This window comes from Triticum urartu, chromosome 5 (genome assembly GCF_003073215.2).
Source record: "Triticum urartu cultivar G1812 chromosome 5, Tu2.1, whole genome shotgun sequence".
Taxonomy (NCBI): Eukaryota; Viridiplantae; Streptophyta; class Magnoliopsida; order Poales; family Poaceae; genus Triticum; species Triticum urartu.
This window is the reverse complement of record NC_053026.1, coordinates 293,351,426-293,371,144: the sequence shown is the minus strand read 5'-3', so window position 1 is coordinate 293,371,144 and position 19,719 is coordinate 293,351,426. Positions and strand designations below refer to the sequence as shown.

The following is a 19,719-nucleotide window of genomic DNA, read 5'->3' as shown; positions in this document are numbered from 1 at the left end:
AAAACAGCGTCAGTCCAGGTTAGTTCCATTCAAATCATACAAGTTAGAGTCCAAAACAAGGGAAAAAGTGTTTGGTAAAGTAGATACGACGGAGACGTATCAACTCCCCCAAGCTTAAACCCTTGCTTGTCCTCAAGCAATTCAGTTGAAAAACTGAAAGAAAGAAAGAAAAACTTTTACAAACTCTGTTTGCTCTTGTTGTTGTAACTATGTCAAGCCAGCATTCAAGTTTTCAGCATAGATCATAACTAACCACATTTGCAATAATTCTCAGGTCTCACATTTACTCGTATCAATAGCATAATCAACTAGCAAGTCATAATAATAAATCTCGGATAACAACACTTTCTCAAAACAATCATAATATGATATAACAAGATGGTATCTCGCTAGCCCTTTCTGAGACCGCAAAACATAAATGCAGAGCACCTTTAAAGATCAAGGATTGACTAGACATTGTAATTCATGGTAAAAGAGATCCAATCATAGTCATACCCAACATAGATTAATAGTGATGAATGCAAATAACATATGTGCTCTCCAGCTAGTGCTCTTTAATAAGAGGGTGATGACTCAACATAAAAGTAAATGGATAGGCCCTTCACAGAGGGAAGCAGGGATTTGTAGAGGTGCCAGAGCTCAGTTTTGAAATAGAGATAAATTGTATTTTGAGCGGTATACTTTCATTGTCAATATAACAACTAAGAGATGGCGATATCTTCCATGCTAAACACATTATAGGCAGTTCCCAAACAGAATGGTAAAGTTTATACTCCCCCTCCACCAACAAGCATCAATCCATGGCTTGCTCGAAACAACGAGTGCCTCCAACATACATCAGGTCCTAGGGGGGGTTTTGTTTGCAATTAATTTTGATTTAGTTTGCATAAAGCATGGGACTGGGCATCCCGGTGACCAGCCATTTTCTCGTGAGTGAGGAGCGGAGTCCACTCCTCTTGAGAATAACCCGCCTAACACGGAAGATAAGGACAGCCTTTGTTGATACATGAGCTATTCGAGCATACAAAACAGAATGTTTATTTGAAGGTTTAGAGTTTGGCACATACAAATTTACTTGGAACGACAGGTAAATACCGCATATAGGAAGGTATAGTGGACTCATCTGGAATAACTTTGGGGTTTAAGGGATTGGATGCACAAGCAGTATTCCCGCTTAATACAGGTGAAGGCTAGAAAAAGACTGGGAAGCGACCAACTAGAGAGCGACAACAGCCATGTACATGCATTAAATTCATAAGCATTGGATGCAAGCATGAGTAGTATATAATCCACCATGAACATAAATATCATGAAGGCTATGTTGATTTTTTTCAACTACATGCGTGAACATGTGCCAAGTCAAGTCACTTAAATCATTCAAAGGAGGATACCACCCCATCATACCACATCATAGTCATCTCAATAGCATGTTGGCACACAAGGTAAATCATTATAACTCATAGCTAATCAAGCATGGCACAAGCAACTATGATCTCTAATTGTCATTGCAAACATGTTTATTCATAATAAGCTGAATCAAGAACGACGGGCTCATCATATTTACAAAAACAAAAGAGGTCGAGTTCATACCAGCTTTTCTCATCTCAGTCAGTCCATCATATATCATCATAATTGCCTTTCACTTGCACGACCGAACGGTGTGAATAATAATAAGAGTGCACGTGCATTGGACTAAGCTGAAATCTGCGAGCATTCAAGAAACAGGAGAAGACAAGGAAATATGGGCTCTGGGTTAAATCAACAATAATGCATATAAGAGCCACTTAAACAATTTAATTATGGTCTTCTCCTACTGACCCCCAAAGAAAAGAAAAGAAAATAAAACTATTTACATAGGAAAGCTCCCAACAAGCAAAAGAAGAGCGGGAAATATTTTTTTTGGGTTTTCTTTTTAATTACTCCTACAGCAGGAAAGTAAATTACTACTAATTTTTTGGTTTTTCTTAAGGTTTACTAAACACACAAGAAGAAAGCAGGAAAAGGAAAATAAACTAGCATGGATATTACAGTGAAAAAGTATGAGCACCGACATCTAGCAATGAGTGTGTGTGAACATAAATGTAATGTCGGTGAGAAATACGTACTCCCCCAAGCTTAGGCTTTTGGCCTAGGTTGGTCTATGGCCACGGCTGGCCTGGCAGATATCCATAATAATAGTTGTTGGGGTCGTACTGTGATGAGGAGGAATAGTTGGGATCATACTGTTGTGCAGCGGTTATCACCTGCTGAGCTGCAGCGTGGAGTCGAGCTGCCTCCGCTCTCCTCTCGTACTCTTCTGCCTCCTCTCTGGTAATAACATATCTTCCTTTTGTCTGTGAATCAAAGAAGGCAGGAGCAGGGAGAGTAATACGGAAAACACGTCATTTATCAAAAATTAAGCGATATAAGAGAGGTGATTCAGGCCTCTCGACAAACTGGTGCGAAGCCATAGAGTTATAATCTAAATATGCAGGAGGCAACTCCATATCACCCTCGTGAATGTCTATTTCAAGAAAATGAGCTAAGCGGGTTGCGTAAATTCCTCCAGAGAAATCTCCATTATGTCTATTATGATGCAACCTACGAGCTACAATGGCTCCCATATGATAAGATTGGTCTCCTAACACAGCACTCCTAAGAATGCTAAGATCAGGGACACACATGTGACATGCTTCATCCTTAGCATTTATGCATCTACTGACAAAGAGAGCAAAATAATGTATAGCAGGAAGGTGAATGCTCCCTATGGTAGCCTGCGTTATGTCTCTGAATTCCCCCACAGTTATACTAGCAAGAAAGTTTCTAAATTCAGATTTAGGGGGATCCCTAATACTGCCCCATGATGGAAGTTTGCACGCAAGAGTGAAATCCTCTAAGTCTATTCTATAAGATTTATCATAAAGATCAAACATGACTAAAGGAGAATTACGCGAAGATGAATACTCAAACCTCCTCACAAATGAACTTGTGAGATCATGATACTGGGGGCATTTGTTGGCCTCAAATTCCTCAAGACCGGCATTGCGCAAATATGCTTTGAATTCTTCTTTAATTCCCGCACAGTCCATAAAATTTCCCGACGGCCATTCGCAAGGCCGTACTAGAGCGTCTCTTGGTGGATCCTCGTCAGCATCGCGCATAGCAATCTTGGGTCCTTGCTTCTTAGAGGAACTACCTTGGAACATCTTCCTAAGCATATTGTTTTTCTCTGAAAAATTCTGAAATTTTAGTAACTTCAAAATAAAAGTAAACCAAACTCAATAAAACTGATAGCAACTACTCCCACAAGTGCCTAGAGCCTATATCATGCATCAAAGCTACTTGGAACCATATAAATTTGACATGCAAGCTCAAGAACATGGTCACCTATGCAGCATAAATTTGCAATGAATAAAGCACTAGAACAAAAACTAATTGGACCAATGGAGGAGTCACATACCAAGGAACAATCTCCCCAAGCAGTTTTGCGAGAGGTGCTTTGAGCAAGGAGATCGAAAATCACAGCAAAAGTGGCTGGAACTCGTGCTTGAGTTGGTTTTTCGGGTTTGTGTGAGGCAGAGGAAGAAGATGGGTGCTGGGATAAGTGGAGGAGGGCCACCGTGGGCCCACGAGGCAGGGGGCGTGCCCACCACCCTCGTGGCTAGGTGGCAGCTCCTCCCGCGGTAATGTTTGCACAGTAAATCCTCAAATATTCCCGAAAAAATCATATTAAATTGGCATGGCTTTCTGAGGACTTTTATTTTCGGGATATTTTTATATTGCACGGATAAGTCAGGAAACAGACAGAAAAATACTATTTTTACTTTATTTCTACTAAATTACAGAAAATACAAAGAGGGTACAGAAGCTTGTGCTTCTAGTTTCATCCATCTCATGCTTATCAAAAAGAATCCACTAACAAGGTTGATCAAGTCTTGTTAACAAACTCATTTCGATAATCATGAAACCGGAGAAATTTCGAATAACACTAAGTTACCTCAACGGGGATATGCACATCCCCAATAATAAGAATATCATATTTCTTCTTGACAGTAGGAAGAGGGAATTCAAAACCTCCAAATATAATCGATGGAATTTTTCCAATAGAGTTGATACTATGAACTTGAGGTTGTTTCCTCGGAAAGTGTACCGTATGCTCATTACCATTAACATGAAAAGTGACATTGCCTTTGTTGCAATCAATAACAGCCCCTGCAGTATTAAGAAAAGGTCTTCCAAGAATAATAGACATACTATCATCTTTGGGAATATCAAGAATAACAAAGTCCGTTAAAATAGTAACATTTACAACCACAACGGGCACGTCCTCACAAATACTGACAGGTATAGCAGTTGATTTATCAGCCATTTGCAAAGATATTTCAGTAGGTGTCAACTTATTCAAGTCAAGTCTACGATATAAAGAGAGAGGCATAACACTAACACCGGCTCCAAGATCACATAAAGCAGTTTTAATATAATTTCTTTTAATGGAGCAAGGTATAGTAGGTACTCCGGGATCTCCAAGTTTCTTTGGTATTCCACCCTTAAAAGTATAATTAGCAAGCATGGTGGAAATTTCAGCTTTCGGTATCTTTCTTTTATTATTAATGATATCCTTCATATATTTAGCATAAGGATTTGTTTTGAGCACATCAGTCAATCGCATACGTAAAAAGATAGGCCTAATCATTTCAGCAAAGCGCTCAAAATCCTCATCATCCTTCTTCTTGGATGGTTTCGGAGGAAAAGGCATGGGTTTCTGAACCCAAGGTTCTCTTTCTTTCCCATGTTTCCTAGCAACAAAGTCTCTTTTATCATAACGTTGATTCTTTGATTGTGGGTTATCAAGATCAATAGCAGGTTCAATTTCTACATCATTATCATTACTAGGTTGAGCATCATCATGAACATCATCATTAATATTTTTACTAGGTTCATGTTCATTATCAGATTGTGTTTCAGCATCAGACATAGAAATATCATTTGGATTATCAGGTGGTTCAGCAATAGGTTCACTAGAAGTTTGCACAGTTCTATCATTTTTCTTCTTCTTCTTTTTAGAAGAATTAGGAACATCAATATTATTTCTCTGAGAATCTTGCTCGATTCTCTTAGGGTGGCCTTCAGGATACAAAGGTTCCTGAGTCATTCTACCAGTTCTAGTAGCCACTCTAACAGCATAATCATTTTTCTTACTATTCATTTCATTGAGAAATTCTTTTTGAGCCTTAAGTACTTGTTCTACTTGAGTGGTAACCGTAGAAGCATGTTTGCTAGCAAGTTTAAGTTCACCTCTAATATTAGCCATATAATCACCCAAGTATTTAATTATATCAGAATCATATTTCAATTGTCTACCAAAATAAGCATTGAAATTTTCTTGTTTGACAATAAAATTATCAAACTCATCAAAGCATTGCCTAGCAGACTTATAGTGAGGGATATCACCTTCATAAAATCTATAGAGAGAGAGAGTTTACCTTTACTACCTGTGTCGGGATATCGGGAGGTTCCTCAATGAATAAAGGATTAAGATCATATACTTCGTCAACAGGCGGTATATTAACACCATGTATTTCTTCAATAGGAGGTAAATTCTTAACATCTTCAGCTTTAATACCTTTTTCATCCATAGATTTCTTTGCCTCTTGCATATCTTCGGGACTGAGAAATAGAACACCTCTCTTCTTTGGAGTTGGTTTAGGAATAGGATCATTAATTGGAGCGGGAGCTAGCTCAGGAGCTGGCTCAGGAGCTGCCCAATTATTTTCATTTGTCAACATATTATTCAATAGAATTTCAGCTTCATCTGGTGTTCTTTCCCTAAAAAGAGAACCAGCACAACTATCCAGGTAATCTCTGGAAGCATCGGTTAGTCCATTATAAAAGATATCAAGTATTTCAGGTTTCTTAAGAGGATGATCAGGCAAAGCATTAAGTAACTTGAGAAGCCTCCCCCAAGCTTGTGGGAGACTCTCTTCTTTAATTTGCACGAAATTGTATATTTCCCTCAAAGCAGCTTGTTTCTTATGAGCAGGGAAATATTTAGCAGAGAAGTAATAAATCATATCCTGGGGACTACGCACACAACCAGGATCAAGGGAATTAAACCATATGTTAGCATCACCCTTTAATGAGAACGGAAATATTTTGAGTAAATAGAGGTAACGTGATCTCTCATTATTAGTGAACAGGGCAGCTATGTCATTTAACTTAGTAAGATGTGCCACAACAGTTTCAGATTCATAGCCATAAAACGGATCAGATTCAACCAAAGTAATTATATCAGGATCAACAGAGAATTCATAATCTTTATCAGGAACACATATAGGTGAAGTAGCAAAAGCAGGATCGGGTTTCATTTTATCTCTAAGTGATTCTTTGTTCCATTTAATTAATAACCTTTTAAGCTCATATCTATCTTTGCAGGCTAAAATAGCTAAAGAAGAATCTTTATCAAAAAGATAACCTTCAGGAATAACAGACATATTTTCATCATCACTATCATCATCGTATTCAGTTTCATCAATTTCTCTTTCTCTAGCCCTAGCAATTTGTTCTTCAAGAAATTCACTAAGGGGCACAGTAGTATCAGGCATAGAAGCAGTTTCATCATAAGTATCATGCATAGTAGAAGTGGCATCATCAATAACATGCGACATATCGGAACGAATAGCAGAAGCAGGTGTAGGTGTCGCTAACTTACTCATAGCAGAAGGTGAATCAAGTGCAGAGCTAGATGGCAGTTCCTTACCTCCCCTCGTAGTTGAGGGATAGATCTTGGTTTTTGGATCTCTCAAGTTCTTCATAGTGTCCAGCAGATATAAATCCCAAGTGACTCAAAGAATAGAGCTACGCTCCCCGGCAACGGCGCCAGAAAAAGGTCTTGATAACCCACAAGTATAGGGGATCGCAACAGTTTTCGAGGGTAGAGTATTTAACCCAAATTTATCGATTCGACACAAGGGGAGCCAAAGAATATTCTCAAGTATTAGCAGCTGAGTTGTCAATTCAACCACACCTGGAAACTTAGTATCTGCAGCAAAGTGTTTAGTAGCACAGTAATATGATGGTGGTGGTAGCGGCAACAAAAGTAAAGACAGCAAAAGTAATGTTTTTGGTATTTTGTAGTGATTGTAACAGTAAAAGCGGGAAAGTAAATAAGCGTAAACCAGTATATGGAAAACTCGTAGGCACCGGATCAGTGATGGATAATTATGCCGGATGCGGTTCATCATGTAACAGTCATAACATAGGGTGACACAGAACTAGCTCCAGTTCGTCAATGTAATGTAGGCATGTATTCCGTATATAGCCATACGTGCTTATGGAAAAGAACTTGCATGACATCTTTTGTCCTACCCTCCCATGGCAGCGGGGTCCTATTGGAAACTAAGGGATATTAAGGCCTCCTTTTAATAGAGAACCGGAACAAAGCATTAACACATAGTGAATACATGAACTCCTCAAACTATGGTCATCACCGGGAGTGGTCCCAATTATTGTCACTTCGGGGTTGCCGGATCATAACACATAGTAGGTGACTATAGACTTGCAAGATAGGATCAAGAACTCACATATATTCATGAAAACATAATAGGTTCAGATCTAAAATCATGGCACTCGGGCCCTAGTGACAAGCATTAAGCATAGCAAAGTCATAGCAACATCAATCTCACAACATAGTGGATACTAGGGATCAAACCCTAACAAAACTAACTCGATTACATGATAAATCTCATCCAACCCATCACCGTCCAGCAAGCCTACGATGCAATTACTCACGCACGCGGTGAACATCATGAAATTGGTGATGGAGGATGGTTGATGATGACGACGGCGACGAACCCCCCTCTCCGGAGCCCCGAACGGACTCCAGATCAGCCCTTCCGAGAGGTTTTAGGGCTTGGCGGCGGCTCCGTATCGTAAAACGCGATGATTTCTTCTCTCTGATTTTTCTCTCTCCGAAAGCAAATATATAGAGTTGGAGTTGGCGTCGGAGGGTCAACAGGGGGCCCACGAGGTAGGGGGCGCGCCCTAGGGGGGGCCCACCCTCGTGGAAAGGGTGTGGGCCCCCTGGTCTTCATATTTGGCGAGGATTTTTTATTATTTTTTCTAAGGTATTCCGTGGAGTTTCAGGACTTTCCGAGAATATTTGCTTTCTGCACATAAAACAACACCAAGGTAATTCTGCTGAAAACAGCGTCAGTCCAGGTTAGTTCCATTCAAATCATACAAGTTAGAGTCCAAAACAAGGGCAAAAGTGTTTGGAAAAGTAGATACGACGGAGACGTATCACCCCCAAGCCCGCCATCTTGCAATTGATAGAACGATTCGGTTTCGCCGATTGAGGACTCATCACTTGAGTAGATGGATATCTCTCCACCTGATATCGAACCTTCTTTGAGATCCGCTCCATGAACAAAACCAATGAAAATAGACTTCCTGGTGGGTTGGATCTTGGCGGGTCATGCGCGCTGAGCCATCTCGACCGTGTCAGTGCAGATGTTCGGCTCAGGCTCCGACTCTCCAATCTTGCCGATGAAGACATGCATTGCACCGAAGTGGACCTGGTACCAGTACTTGATTGAGTCAGCATCGGGACTCCAACAAGCATCCTCGATGTAGAGCTTGTCGTGACGACTCTTGGTCATCCGGACCACGGCGTATCCCTTGATCCCTGAGAAACCGCCCTTCAAGAACTCGAAACCACTATGCTCTGGCCCCACGGTTGACGCTAACTGTCATGGATTTAACACGGCAGATGCCCTAGTGAAAGGACTTAAGCGTGGAGCCATCGCAACTAGGTCCGACCCCTCTCAACGAGGTAAAAGCCTACGTCCTGCTTCTGGTTGTATTGCTTGAGTTTCGATTACAAGGGAGCGAATACGCTTGACCTAGTTCTCGATTGCTTGTTTCTTGAGTTAACCCGCCGCTAGGTCTCACCTTTATATACACAGGTAGAGACCCGGAGGCTTACAGAGTCTCGGCCGGCTTACACAATGTGGCCGACTTGGTTTCTAATTAATCATGCCTTATAGAGCAAGTCCTACCATGGCGGTTCACAGCCCTAGTCCTGGGCCTTTAGCAGGCCTGCCTCCTTGAGCCGCTGTCTTCTTATCTCTCCCTGGGTCTCCTTCATGTTAAGTCGCCAATGGTATAACCCGACCCCTCCTAGGCGGGTCATACCTCAAAGCTATATCCCCAACAAAAGTGTTTTTGTCAAGGGTAACTGACACGTGGCATCCACCGCAACGGGTCATCGTTAAGCTATCGGGTGCCGGTTTTGCATCCAATACCCCTTAACAGACTGGACCAATGTCAATTTTCCATGTGTCAAATTCCCATTTGCCAGCGGAGCCACATGCCAGCTCGGCGTTGCAACAGATGTCATCCATCCAATGGACGGGACGCGCCAAGGAAACGTCAACGTGTGGAACAGCCCAACAGTGGCTCATTTAGGTTAAAAGGACCGGTCGAGCCAAAGCCCCACAAGATTTTGTCAAATACTAGTGGGCCAGGTCGTTAACAGTCTGCCATGTTTTGGACCAAATTACGGCCCATATAAGATCCACCCTGTTAATAGTCCACTATGTTTTTGGGCTCATTGAAGGCCTGGTTTGTATTTCGACATGGTAAAAGCCCATTGAACAGTTTGATCGAATTCGGCTGATGTTTGTTTCGGCTCATTAGTGTCCCTTGGCACAATCGACCCGTTTTCGGCCTGATTTCACTTTCGGCCGTTTTATGACCCTGCTGCATTTGAGCCCATTTCTGGTCCAAAGTAAATTTTGTCCTCTTAACGACCCATGTTCTTCGTGGATAAATTTCAGCCAAACCGACTATCGGCCTATTAAAGGCCTGTGATATAATTGGGCCTAATTATGGACCGCTTTGCATTTGGCCTGCTTACAACCCATAATGTGACTGGGCCAACCAAATTTTGGCATGTTAACGGCCTGTCATATAATTGTGCCAATCATGGGCCAAGTTATATTTCGACCTACTGCCGGATGTGAATTGTTCAGCAGAATTCTGGCCTAATATACTTTTCAACCCGTTAAAAGACATGGTATTTTCTGGCCCAACTAAGGCCCGCGGTTTACTCGGCCTGTTAAAATCCCATGGCATAAAACATATGGATCCAAATCAGCCCCTTACGGAACAACACATAAACTATGTTTAAAGCTTCTCTTACTCTCGCAACCTATCATCTACTTACTACTCCGCAATGCCTTCCTATAGGCCCAAACAATGGTGAAGTGTCATATAGTCAACGTTCACGCGACACCACTAGAGAAAGAACAACATACATATCATCAAAATATCGAACGAATACTAAGTTCACATGATTACTTATAACAAGATTGCCCCATGTCCCCCGTAACGAATGGAACTACTCAAAAGTCATGTTCATGTTCAAGATTAGAGGAGTATAATATATGATGAAGAATCTGAACATATGATCTTCCACCAAGTAAACCAACTAGCATCAACTACAAGATGTAATCAACAGTAGTAGCAACCCACACGTACCAATACGAGGTTTGGAGACAAAAAACAAATACAAGAGATTAACTAGGGTTTGAGATGATATAGTGCCGGTGAAGATGTTGATGGAGATGAGTCCTCCCATGATGAGAGGATCATTGGTGATGACAAAGACTTCAATTTCCCCCTCCTAGAGGGAAGTATCCCCAACGGAATAGCTTTGCCGGAGAGCAAAAGTGCTCATGCCCAGGTTCCACCTCGAGACGGCGGTGCTTCATTCCGAAAGTCTTCTCTTTTTTCTAGGGAAAATGGTTTCATATAGGAGAAGGAGGGCCACAGAGGCTTGGTGGTGGGCCCACAAGCTCACATGGCACGCCCTAGGGGGCGCCACCTGAGTTTGTGGCGCATTGGTGGGGCCGCTCTTGGTGATTCTTTCTCCAATATTGTTTATTAATTCCAAAATAGACCTTCGTAATTTTTCAGGTCAATTGGAGCTCCGGAAAATAGCTATCTCTGTTGTATCTCTTTCAAGGCTAAAAATCCAGCTGTCATAATTTCCCTCTTCATATAAATCTTGCATAACAAGAGAGAAAAGACATTATAATTGCATCATAAAGTGAAATATTGACCCAAAACATTATAAATAACAATAGGAAAATATGATGCAAAATTGACATATCAGCCACCCCCGGCTCCATAGCTGTCATCAACCTCAATGTCACGTCTGGGTACAACCACGCTGGCCAGTTGTCCTCCAGGATGCAAAGAAAGCAGCCATGGTCGATTCCTGCGGCCGATCTTCCCGGCGCCCGCAACCTGTTCAACGAAATGCCAATCCCACCGCCGCCGCCGGCCGACGACCCCGACTACAACGCGTTCATGGAGAACGTCATCTACGAGGGTCGTGGCCAGACATTTCAACCCGAGGGCCAAGTCTACAATATCGACGAGGCCCAAAGCCAAGACGGTCGCGGCCAAGATGGTGCCGACCACTATGGTGTCCACGAAGAAGAGGCAGACGACCATGCTGACTCATGGCATGAAGATGAAGACATCTATTGCGAAGAGGAGGAAGAAGAGGGTGTCGACATTGAAGGGGGGCCCAATGTTTATCGACGAGCTCATCCAAAGAACCGATGCATAAAGGATAAGGCAAAACATTCGCACCGGATCATACACCAAAGAAGAGGACATGTTGATTTGCGATAGTTGGAAGGAAACAACCCAAGATCCCAAGACCGGTGTTGAGCAAAAAGGATTCGTCTTTTGGACGAGAGTTCTTGCAACCTTTCATGAACAGATAAAGTTTGCGTCCTACAAATTTGCGAGCACCCGTGCATCAAGTCAATAAAAAAAAGATGGGATTCACTCAACAAGAATGCAACAAGTTTTGGGCCGTGCTTGAGAGCGTTGATGCCCTCCTATGAGTGGCCTAGGTGTGGACGACTTGGTATGACCTCTTCCTCTTTCATTGCTATGCCATGTTCATATTTGTTGCATCTTGTGTCCTTCACTATTACATTTGTGGCCTTGTCTTTGATTGTGTAGGCATAAGAACAAAACATTCACCCTAACCCATTTGTTAGATGCTCATCAAAGATTGTTCGAAGTCAAAGATCAATATACCGCTCTAATAAAGAAAGGAGGGTCGGTGGCCGTGGCTGGGGATGGAGATGAGGTGAAGAGGCTGATGGGCAAGACCAACTCGAAGATTGACGAGAAGCGTGATGCGGCATCTATCGCCTTGCAAGAAAGTTTGCGTGGCATGATGACTTAAAAAAAAAGTGAGGAACGAGAGGAAGCGCTAAGGAAAGTTGGAGCAAATGAAGATATATTTGGAGCTTCGAAGGAGGAAGCTTGACATGAAGGAGGTCGTCAAGAGGAGGAAACTCAATATAGAGAAGGCCGCATAAACGTGAAAGCTCGCGATCGAGGCCATCAATGCCGATACCAAAGCAAAAAAGTGACGTCTAGCAATTATGATCGTAGACTTGACGAACATGTCTAGAAAAAAAAACCATGGACTTGACGGATATAGATGAATAAAATTTAGATAGAACGGAGGTCTGTTTAGGGGTCATGGAGTTGGTGATTTGGGCCACCGCCACCGCGAAACATTTCCCGCGATCTCGGGCGCCTTCCCGCGAGCGCGAAACCTCCCAATCCGTTCCGTTCCCCACCTCAGCCGCGTAATCCCACCCATTCTGCGTGTCAAGCTAGGGTTTCTCCTCGCCCCGCCGGCCCGCCCCCATAGATCCCCACACCAAGGCACGCGCTAGAGCCTAGAGGAGCTGCACGATCCGATGGCGCCGCTCTCATGGCGGCACCATACGCTGCTGCAGGCGCTGCTCTCCCGTGGACCGCTCTCGGAGCGAGACTTCCACGCCCTCTTCACCGCCATCTCCGGCGGCAAGAACCCCGGTATCCGCCTGCCCGCTCCGCCCTGCTCGCTCCTCTTCTCCCCCCCTTCGATTAGTTCCACCCCTATTATCGTTACTCGTAGCCGCCTAGGTGTTCGATGTAATGCGCCACCAGGAACTTCTAGTCACCCATGTGTTCGATGTAATGCACCCATGGCAACTTTTACTCAAGCGTCCGTTTGACTTCAACTGATGTAGTTGTAGTTACAGATGTAGCCCCTGTAGGGTCCAAAACCTTTCCTTTCCAGTAAACGAGTTTATGTTTGGTGTAGCTTTAATAATTGTTCAATGGAGGATCAACTGCCATTCACAATGGTTGAAGGTTGCATCTTCTGATTGTCTCAAAAACAGAACGATCTTGGTTCGTTTTGTGTGTGTTTAATGTCATTGTTAGTTCAGTTGAGACCTGGTTGGCTGGTAGAATCGTGTTTCTAGGAACACATTATATATAGAAGTGTATTTCAGCGACCATATTATTGCCTACAGACTGTAATTAGATCACCAAACTCCATCTCCAGCTGAATATGTCTATTGTCATGACCTGCAGCCACTCACCAGCAACTATTCACTGATACACTTATGAAGATCAACAATGAGCTAGGGTATCTACAATTTGATCTGCGAGCATGTATAAACCAGTATGATGGAACAGTTTATTATGGAGTGGTCAACAACATTTCTGATGAAGAATCGAAGCTTGGCTCCAAGTATTCTGTACCACAGATTGCATTCTACAAGGGACTGGTATGCAGTTGCTTGCTTGAACTAGCTCAACTCAGCATGATGTATGCTGAATGACTTATTTGTATGTTTGCATAACTGTATTCACAATGGTTCTTGTGGCAGTTAGAAGCAATAGTTCATGAAGCTGGAAATGATGGGAGCATAACTAGTATTGAAGCTCTCAACGTCCGGATTGACAACCAGGTTTGTTGTACCAGTCTGTCATGGGCACATGACTCTCTTTTATGTTTAAACAACACCTTACTGGTGCATTCACATACTATCATGTGTGATCATGCAAGAAGCACAAAACCTTAGCTGTTTAGGACATAACTGGCGAAGATATCCTGAATGTGTGATCATGATTAAAGCATCATCTACCCCATCCATATGTACTGTACTCACAACAAATTGTTGTCTAGCTATACTAATGGACGTGTGCTTATATTGTAGCTTCATTCAATTGTGATTTACATACAATTAGGATGGACGAGTCATGATGTGTATCTTCTGTGGCCTGCTTTGTATCTGCTGATTGCTAGAGTTGAATCTTGTTTGCAATACGGGTATCATAAACTATTGAGTGTTCTACTCTCAGGTCGTGATTGCGGATGGTACACAAGACACTCAATCTCGTCTTCCTTCTTCTATCACAAACTTCTTGTTCTCTCAAAAGGAAAAGACTCTTACTGAACTGATACAAGATCGTTGGCTGGCGTACACCTCGGAGGGCAAGATTGGTCTTGGTATCAGATCATTTCTTGATCTCCGGAGCTGGTTTCGCAGCAATGATATCCCATCATGCGAGGTTTGCAATGAAGCTGGTATAAAGGTACTGATGTGTGATTACTATGATATTGCATTTCCCTTGTTCTTGCCACTTACTCTGTACCATATATTGTACAAGCGTTTTTGTAGAATCTCTATAAACTTTGTGTGCTCTGATACCAGCATTATTATATTTGTATCCACAACAGGCATCAACTTGTTCCAAGGAAGGATGCAATGTGAGAATCCATATCTACTGTCTGAAGAAGAAATTTCCACAGCGGAAGGTAATTCCCGTAATACCAGTTCCATTGTTACTCATGTTGACGTTGCCATCATTGTTTGCTAACTTACCTGCACATTTAGGCCTCGAGAGCTTGTCCCCAGTGTGCCACTGAATGGCCCCAGCAGGAAGGCGAGGACGAGGGTGACGAGGAAGCGAACGAGCCCGGCGGGGAAGGTCAGGAGGGCCCATCGGCTGACCCTCCTTCGAGGAGGAAACGCAGAGTCAAGGCTGAACTGGCGGAGGAAGCTGAAGAAGCAGGCCCGTCGACCGCGGTGCCCAGGAGAAGTTCGAGGATGGCCAAAGCCGAGGAGGCAGCGTCTGCAGATGCTTCACAGCCGGCCAGGTCCTCAAAGAGAAGGAAGAAATGATGGCTCTTTCTAGTAAGATTGGCAATGCAATGCTGCTTTTGTCGTGTACATAGCGTAGCTGGTATCACTATGCTGGTGGTTTCTGCCTTCCTGGAGTTACTTGCTTGACCTGCTCTGCTTGCCCGTTTGCCGCCTGGCTTTAGCCAGCTGGGAAGACAAGGACAAGGACGGCCCCTGTTAGTTTAAGTACTATAATTAATTATTATATATGCCCTTCAGGTGTTGCATTACATGCCCCTACTTTTCTCCTGTAGTAAACAATTCTTCGGGGTCAATCCTCATGTGGCGCGCCACCTCCGTTCGCCGTCGGATCGTGCCTTGGGATCCGTGAAACCACGATCCAGAGGGGTGGAGGTCGTCCCTGCGTGCGTCAGGACCCAAAGACACAATCTGAAGTGGCATACAGCTGCATGCCCGGTTTAAGTTAGACTAGTTCAGCAGGTGATAGCTACGTACGTTACGCTGCGACAAGTGGTGATAGATTGTTGAACTGTTCTGTTCCATCCATTTCTCGTGCCAGCCTTAGCTTAGCTTAGGCTCATTATATAACAGTTATAAAGAAAGGTAAGAAGATTAGCTCGCTAGTGCGGTTTGAGTAAGATCAAGCCGTTGCGACAGTGCCGCATGAAAGGTAACACGTTAGAAAAATTAAGATCGAGGAAGCGGAATACGATGTAGCCATCGCTCGGTCACCTGAGTTCAGAAAAAATAAAGAAACATTTAGGAAGCAACGGGACAAACCAGCTTCAGAGCACAGGAGGACCATGGGCAGCCGCTCGAGCACTATGCTTTGTCGTGCTTTGACATTGCTCTGGAGAGGCAAATGGAAACTAGCATTTGTACAAGTTGTATCTTATTTGGAGTTTTATGAGTCGGAGTTTGACAACACAAACGCCGTTATGACCAAAGAAGAGAGGATATGCCTTGTCAAAAGTACAAATGGCATGCCCAAGACTTGGTAAAAAAAAGGCTGTGCCTCGCTTGTAGAATGATTTTCCTGACTCGTAGTGCAATATTACAGAATCAATTCAGTGGCATGCACTGATCAAGCAGAAGAAAACCCTGGTGATATGACGCAGGCAATATAAATGCAAAATTGGGAGGGGAAAAGCGAATATGCAACTCGTTGATGTTTTTGATATTGATGCCATGCCAGGCCGTGTGCATCACACTGATGCAAAAGCCTAGTACAGGGAATCCTTTCAAATTCCTATGGGTTCATTTGGTTCTTTTTTTAGTTATTCTAAACAAAATGATTCCTTAGTTGGTAATAAGTAAACCAAAAAAAGGAAGGTAATTAATTAGTTAACCACCAATGGTAACTTTAGATATACCAATGGTAACAAAAAATTAAAAAAAAGAGGAAATATGTGTACTCTCTTCACTTCCACAAATAACATGATATCTTGGAAGCTTTTAAACCTTTCACTAATAATATATGTAAGAACACTTTGATTGTATGTGAAACTATAAGCATAGACCAAAATTACTTCCACAATGTAACTATTTTATTGTGTTCTATAATAATCCTTTTGTAGTATTAACTTATTACTCCTTCTGGAAAGAATTATAAGAGCGTTTAGATCACTAAGTAGTGGTCTGAGTGCTTTTATATTTCTTTATGGATGGAGTACATTTTTTTAGGGAACGGAGGGAGTACATTTTAAAGACGGTATGTTATTCAAACATGTCTTTCTTTTCAAGACGAGGGGGTAATTAACCAGTTAAATCTGAGACTGATAGTGTATTCCTCATCAAAATCAAACAATTGAAATCACACCACAAGAGACATATCCGAAATTTACAAAGTTTAATTCACCCCACCGCCAAATAACTTCCCAGTTAATGCTCGGCCGCTGTTACTGTTGCTAGCCGTTGACACATTGGTAACCACAAGCGGCGCCGGCGCCGGTGGCGATCAGCAGTCACCACCACCACCACAAGAACGGCCTGACCTTGACCCGGCATCCTCTGTTGGCCGCCGCTGCCTCGCCGGCCAGCCTGTCAACCGTCACCTGGCACGTCGCCTTCACGTCCACCGTCCACGTCCGCAGCACCTTCCCGAACCGCAGCCGCACGGGCACCCGCGCCTCCACCGTCAGCGGCACCGCGCGCGCCGCCTGCTCCGCGGCCAGCTGCTTCCTCTGCTCGTCGCTGAAGCTCACGCCGGTCCCCCTCAGCGTCGTGGAGAGCACCGTCACGTTCCTCGGCGCCTGGTGGAACGCCGGCCACTGGCCGGCCGCAAGGCGCGCACCGGAGTAGGAGACCGCCACCTCGCCGGCGCCGCGGTAGTCGACGCCCACCTTCCTGTTCGCGCCGTTGTCCGCGCGCAGGGCGACGTCGAGCTCCGGCGAGAGCGAAGAGGGCGGCAGGGCGGCCACGTCGAGGCCGCGGATGGAGAGGGAGGCGACGGAGAAGGCGGGCGCGCGGGGGCGGAAGACGAGGTACACGGCGCCCACGAACACGGCGGCGGCGACGGCAAGGAAGAGCACGGCCCCGCAGGCGCCAAAGCAGGCGCGGCGCAGGCGGCGGCGCCGGACCGGGCGCTCCGCGAGACTCTTGTACCGGCTGGCCCGGTCGGGGGGCGGCACGCGGAGGACCTGGTCCTTTGGAATCTGGACGATGTACGTCCCGGGCGGCGGCGCCGGCGGCTCGTAGAAGGTGGGGTGGAGCGGCGTGGTCTCCGTGGCCGCCGCCGCCGCCGCGTCCTCCTGGTCCGGCGGCGGCAGAGGGGACGCGGGATGCGGCGGAGACTGCATGGGGTGGACGCGGTCGGCCATGACGGGGCCCGGGTCGCGGTGACGTGAGCTCGAGAACAACGGGGGACAAGAGTGTGTGATCGAGGTGCGTGCGAATGGAGGCTTGCTTGGTTTTATAGGGAGAAGAGACGCGTGAGGAGAAAAGAAACGGTCATCTCACGCTGTTCAAACCGGGTCTATTTATTTTTAGCAAACTAGAAGAGTGCCCGTGCATTGCAACGTGATATAAATATTCTAGTACGTTAGCTTACAATTTATCTATCAATAATAATGTGATTGTGTAAATAAATGTTTATCAAATTCTGATCGTGAATTACCTTATATTTTGATTAGAAGTTTGGTAAGTAAATTAAAATTGAATTGGTTTAGAATGTAAGTAAATTAACGTGATTGATTATCATATACATGAAAGGTTAGACGAAGGAGTGGTGGGAAGAAAGGTGAAATGAGAACCATACGTTCTTTTTAAGTAATAAATAGAGATTTAATGAAAAAATTGAGTAATTTGATTATGAAGGTGTAGATTTGCGTTCCATCATAACTATGGAATAAAAAATAACTACACAGTAGTCAGGTTCTACCACAAGGAACCGTAATGTCCTCGCTTCACCTCTGAGTTTAGTCCCATCGCCATGATATCCGGTTTGAAGATCTTGATGGATGCGCTGCTCGGGCACGCGACAAGAAGCCGACGACCCTGGTAGCTCTATTCTTCCCGTATTCCTTACCGCGCGGCCGAGAAGGAGGGCCGGGAACATGAAATCCTCCGCTTTGACATCGTCCCAAACCCGGCTCCTAGGGTCAATGGCGACCAACCTAGCTGCTCCACCTCTCTGCACATCACCGTAGATACTGGAAAGATACAAAACAAGTGTCAGGGATGAGCGTGTCCGAGTTGCAACTGTTGTTGAGCAGCTTAAACATCTTGGGATCGCTTACCCTTGGAGCCACCCGTTGCTAGAAGTGGTAGAGCTTGCTAAAAAAAAAATCCGATCTAAGCTCTCCCAAGAAAGTCCTTCATAACTTGATCCAAGGCAGGGGGCGGCCCCCCCCCCCCCCCCCCCCCCCCCCCAAAAAAATATATTAGCTCTATCTCTGGTTGTTTGTACAATCTCATATTGTCTCGGAAATCTATTTATTACTATACACTAAAAGCATGATATGGATCTAACGTTATTCAGAAGCCACATTTTATCAATTTATATTAGTACAAAACAAAATTGAAGAGATATATATGAGTTACCGTTGATGCTAAGCTAGATGCTCTTATATGAATGATTTGTTTTTCTTGTTGCCCTTTTTAGAAGGGGTTGTAGTATTCTTTTATTTCGCACAAGTGTTGTTTTATGTAAAGCCTGGAATGTGGCTAAAATACTAATCTTTCAATTATTTATTAGTTATATATGTCTAATGTTTTTACAAGCCTATACAGTGTCAATTCTTTGGTTCGCTTTTGACCTGCAATGTCTTCATCTGAGTGACAAATATTATGGATTGTACAACTGTTTACGTGGCTATAGAATATCCACATCATCCCATGTCAGAATATAAGGTACATACATGTTTACCCACAAAAAAAAGGTACATACATGTTTAGATAACTGCTAAGTTTTCCATGATGCTTGGATTTTAAGAATTTGCTCGTGTGATTTGTTTATATCAACAAGAGCATGAGACCCACAAATAGCCAAGATAACAAAATACATCACTTCAACATTTGCATTTTTTTATTTCCGTCTGTCCTTTCATGTGTGATGCTTCCTCTGTTTCACAGTACCTATTGCATGCACCTACATTGGACACAAAAGATATATTTTTTTTGACTAACATTTGTTGTAACTGGACAATATTTGCTACATTTAGATAGAAACACTACTGTTGTGTCAAATATGTCCCAATTTGGTACAATATTACTTCAATTA

The 19,719-nt window shown here is 43.7% G+C and overlaps 2 protein-coding genes across 2 annotated transcripts; one reads left to right on the top strand and one right to left on the bottom strand.

Moving 5' to 3' along the window:
• Window positions 1–12,536: 12,536 nt before the first annotated feature.
• Window positions 12,537–15,268, top strand: LOC125508651 (non-structural maintenance of chromosomes element 1 homolog). Its single transcript, XM_048673413.1, has 6 exons — window positions 12,537–12,894; window positions 13,441–13,637; window positions 13,740–13,820; window positions 14,215–14,448; window positions 14,594–14,671; window positions 14,751–15,268. The coding sequence occupies exons 1-6, from the start codon at window positions 12,777–12,779 to the stop codon at window positions 15,036–15,038; spliced, it is 996 nt and encodes a 331-aa protein (XP_048529370.1). The 5' UTR covers window positions 12,537–12,776; the 3' UTR covers window positions 15,039–15,268.
• A 1,486-nt stretch (window positions 15,269–16,754) lies between these two features.
• Window positions 16,755–17,873, bottom strand: LOC125555903 (NDR1/HIN1-like protein 13). Its single transcript, XM_048718707.1, has one exon. The coding sequence runs from the start codon at window positions 17,816–17,818 to the stop codon at window positions 16,964–16,966; it is 855 nt and encodes a 284-aa protein (XP_048574664.1). The 5' UTR covers window positions 17,819–17,873; the 3' UTR covers window positions 16,755–16,963.
• Between the last annotated feature and the right edge of the window lie 1,846 nt (window positions 17,874–19,719).

Bases quoted from the DNA above. Each gene is read 5' to 3' on its own strand.
- LOC125508651 (XM_048673413.1), top strand. From the start codon at position 12,777: ATGGCGCCGCTCTCATGGCGGCACCATACGCTGCTGCAGGCGCTGCTC. The intron at 13,638-13,739 runs GTATGCAGTTGC...TTCTTGTGGCAG, and splicing joins TTGCATTCTACAAGGGACTG to TTAGAAGCAATAGTTCATGA. The intron at 14,672-14,750 runs GTAATTCCCGTA...CTGCACATTTAG, and splicing joins AGAAATTTCCACAGCGGAAG to GCCTCGAGAGCTTGTCCCCA.
- LOC125555903 (XM_048718707.1), bottom strand. From the start codon at position 17,818: ATGGCCGACCGCGTCCACCCCATGCAGTCTCCGCCGCATCCCGCGTCC.